This window comes from Vicia villosa, linkage group LG1, assembly GCF_029867415.1.
Source record: "Vicia villosa cultivar HV-30 ecotype Madison, WI linkage group LG1, Vvil1.0, whole genome shotgun sequence".
Lineage (NCBI taxonomy): Eukaryota > Viridiplantae > Streptophyta > Magnoliopsida > Fabales > Fabaceae > Vicia > Vicia villosa.
This window is the reverse complement of record NC_081180.1, coordinates 190,735,765-190,738,076: the sequence shown is the minus strand read 5'-3', so window position 1 is coordinate 190,738,076 and position 2,312 is coordinate 190,735,765. Positions and strand designations below refer to the sequence as shown.

Sequence of the window (2,312 nt, the reverse complement as noted above, 5' to 3'; positions counted from 1 at the left end):
ATGTTTGACTTGTCAGAAACTGAAAGTTGAACATCAGAAGCCTGCAGGGTTAATGCAACCGTTAGAAGTTCCGGAATGGAAATGGGATAGCATTTCAATGGATTTTGTGACGGGTTTACCTAATACCGTAAGAGGACATAATTCGATTTGGGTGATCATTGATAGGCTTACGAAGTCAGCTCATTTTGTACCTATTAACATCACTTATCCAATTTCGAAGTTGGTGGAGATTTATACCAATGTGATTGTTAAGCTACATGGTGTTCCTTTGTGTATTGTTTCGGATCAAGATCCGAGTTTCACTTCAGATTTTTGGAAAAGTTTGCAAGGAGCACTGGGTTCTAAGTTGAGGCTGAGTTCGGCGTATCATCCTCAGACATATGGTCAAACGGAGAGGACTATTCATTCATTGGAGGATTTGTTGAGAGCTTGTGTTCTTGAGCAGGGAGGTACGTGGGATACTTATCTTCCATTGATCGAGTTCACTTACAATAATAGTTACCATTCTAGTATTGGAATGGCGCCTTTCAAAGCATTGTATGGTCGGAGGTGTAGGACTTTGTTGTGTTGGCATGAATCTGCTAAGAGTGTAGTACTTGAACCGGAGATTGTTCGAGAGACTACTGAGAAGGTTAAGTTGATTCGTGAGAAGATGAAGACTTCTCAGAGTAGACAAAAAAGTTACCATGATAAGCGGAGGAAAGATTTGGAATTTCAGGCTTGTGATCATGTGTTTTTTAGAGTCACGCCGGTGACCGGTGTGGGGCGAGCATTGAAGTCTAAGAAGCTCACTCCTCGTTTTATTGGACCGTATCAGATTTCGGAGAAGGTTGGGAATGTGGCGTATAGAGTAGCATTACCGTCGAATCTTTCGAATTTGCACGACGTGTTTCATGTGTCGCAACTTTGGAAGTATATTTCTGATCCTTCTTATGTGATTCATATGGATGATGTGCAAGTACGGGATAATCTCACGGTGGAGACTATGCCGGCACAGATTGAGGATCGCGAGACAAAGACCCTTAGAGGCAAGGAGATTGCTTTGGTGAAGGTAGCTTGGTCGGGAGCTACTGGAGAGATTTTGACGTGGGAATTAGAACGCAAGATGCGAGAGTCGTATCCTGAGTTATCTGCTTGAGGTAAATTTCCGAGGACGAAGATATTCTAAGTGGGGGAGAGTTGTAACGACCGTTTTATTTTAAGTATTTTATGTTATTGTGTGCTATGTGAATTAATTGATGATTGTGCTATTTATGTGTTAATTATGTGATTATTTGGTTTTGTGTTATTTTATTGGGAGTAATTAGTAAATAACATGAGTAAGTAAGTCTATTAGTTATTGGGCCTAAGATAGAATTAGTAATTGAGAGGTGCTAATTAGAGCCCATTAGCAATTTGAGAAGTTAGTAAGGGTTTAACAAAACAAGGAAATTGGGAAAATAGAAAATAGAATTCATTTAGAGAAAGAGAGAAGAGAAGAGGAGAAGCTAGATCAAGTTTCCCAATTGAAGATAGAGTTGTCTTCAATCCAAACACAAAGTAAGGGTGAGATTCTTTCATGATAAGGGAGTGTATGATGATGTTTATGGTGGGTTTTGATTGTATGAGTAGTAGCCTTGATTGTATGTTGTAGAATTTTAGGGTTTATGTTGGATTTTCATGAAATTATGCTTAAAATCATGTTTTTGATGAAGATTGTTAATGAATGATGTTAGATATTGATTGTATGTGCCTTTAATTGTTGTTTGAGAATGGTTTTGGGTGGTAGAAGTATGGTTAAGCAGTTCTGTTATCGCTGTTATTTTTCTGCATAATCGCGCGTCCGCTAAGCGGCTTCTGGTCCGCTAAACGAAACTTGGAAACAAATTTGAAATTCGCCAACTCGCTAAGCGGAGCTGGTCCACTAAGCGGAGATGCGAAAATGGATCACTTCTCGATTTAGTTCTGCGAAGTGCACTTGAGACCGCAAAGCGAACCTTGCTGTTGAAAATTTTTTTAAACTTTTATTGGGTGTATCTTTTAATCCGTAACTCCTTTTTAAGCGTCGTTTGAACCTCCGTGAAGCTTTAATCAATGTCTAACTAATGAAAATGGTTTGAAAAACCTTTGGAAAACTTTTGAAAGTTTTTCTTGAAATGTATTGTTTGATATTGTGATTGATGTTGTGAAGCGGGACATTGTTGTATGGTGATACAACATAGCGACGTGTTTGCGGAGTGATGCATTACTATGAATAGTGATGATTGTGTTATTGTCGTTGAATTTCAATATTGAATTGGTGATGTTTAATTGTTGTGACATGTTACGAATGT

The 2,312-nt window shown here is 38.6% G+C and overlaps 1 protein-coding gene across 1 annotated transcript; it reads left to right on the top strand.

The window, feature by feature from the left end:
* The first annotated feature begins 517 nt into the window (after positions 1-517).
* Positions 518-1,138, top strand: LOC131661651 (uncharacterized). The gene is made up of 2 exons (XM_058931257.1): positions 518-886; positions 998-1,138. The coding sequence occupies exons 1-2, from the start codon at positions 518-520 to the stop codon at positions 1,136-1,138; spliced, it is 510 nt and encodes a 169-aa protein (XP_058787240.1).
* Positions 1,139-2,312: the final 1,174 nt, after the last annotated feature.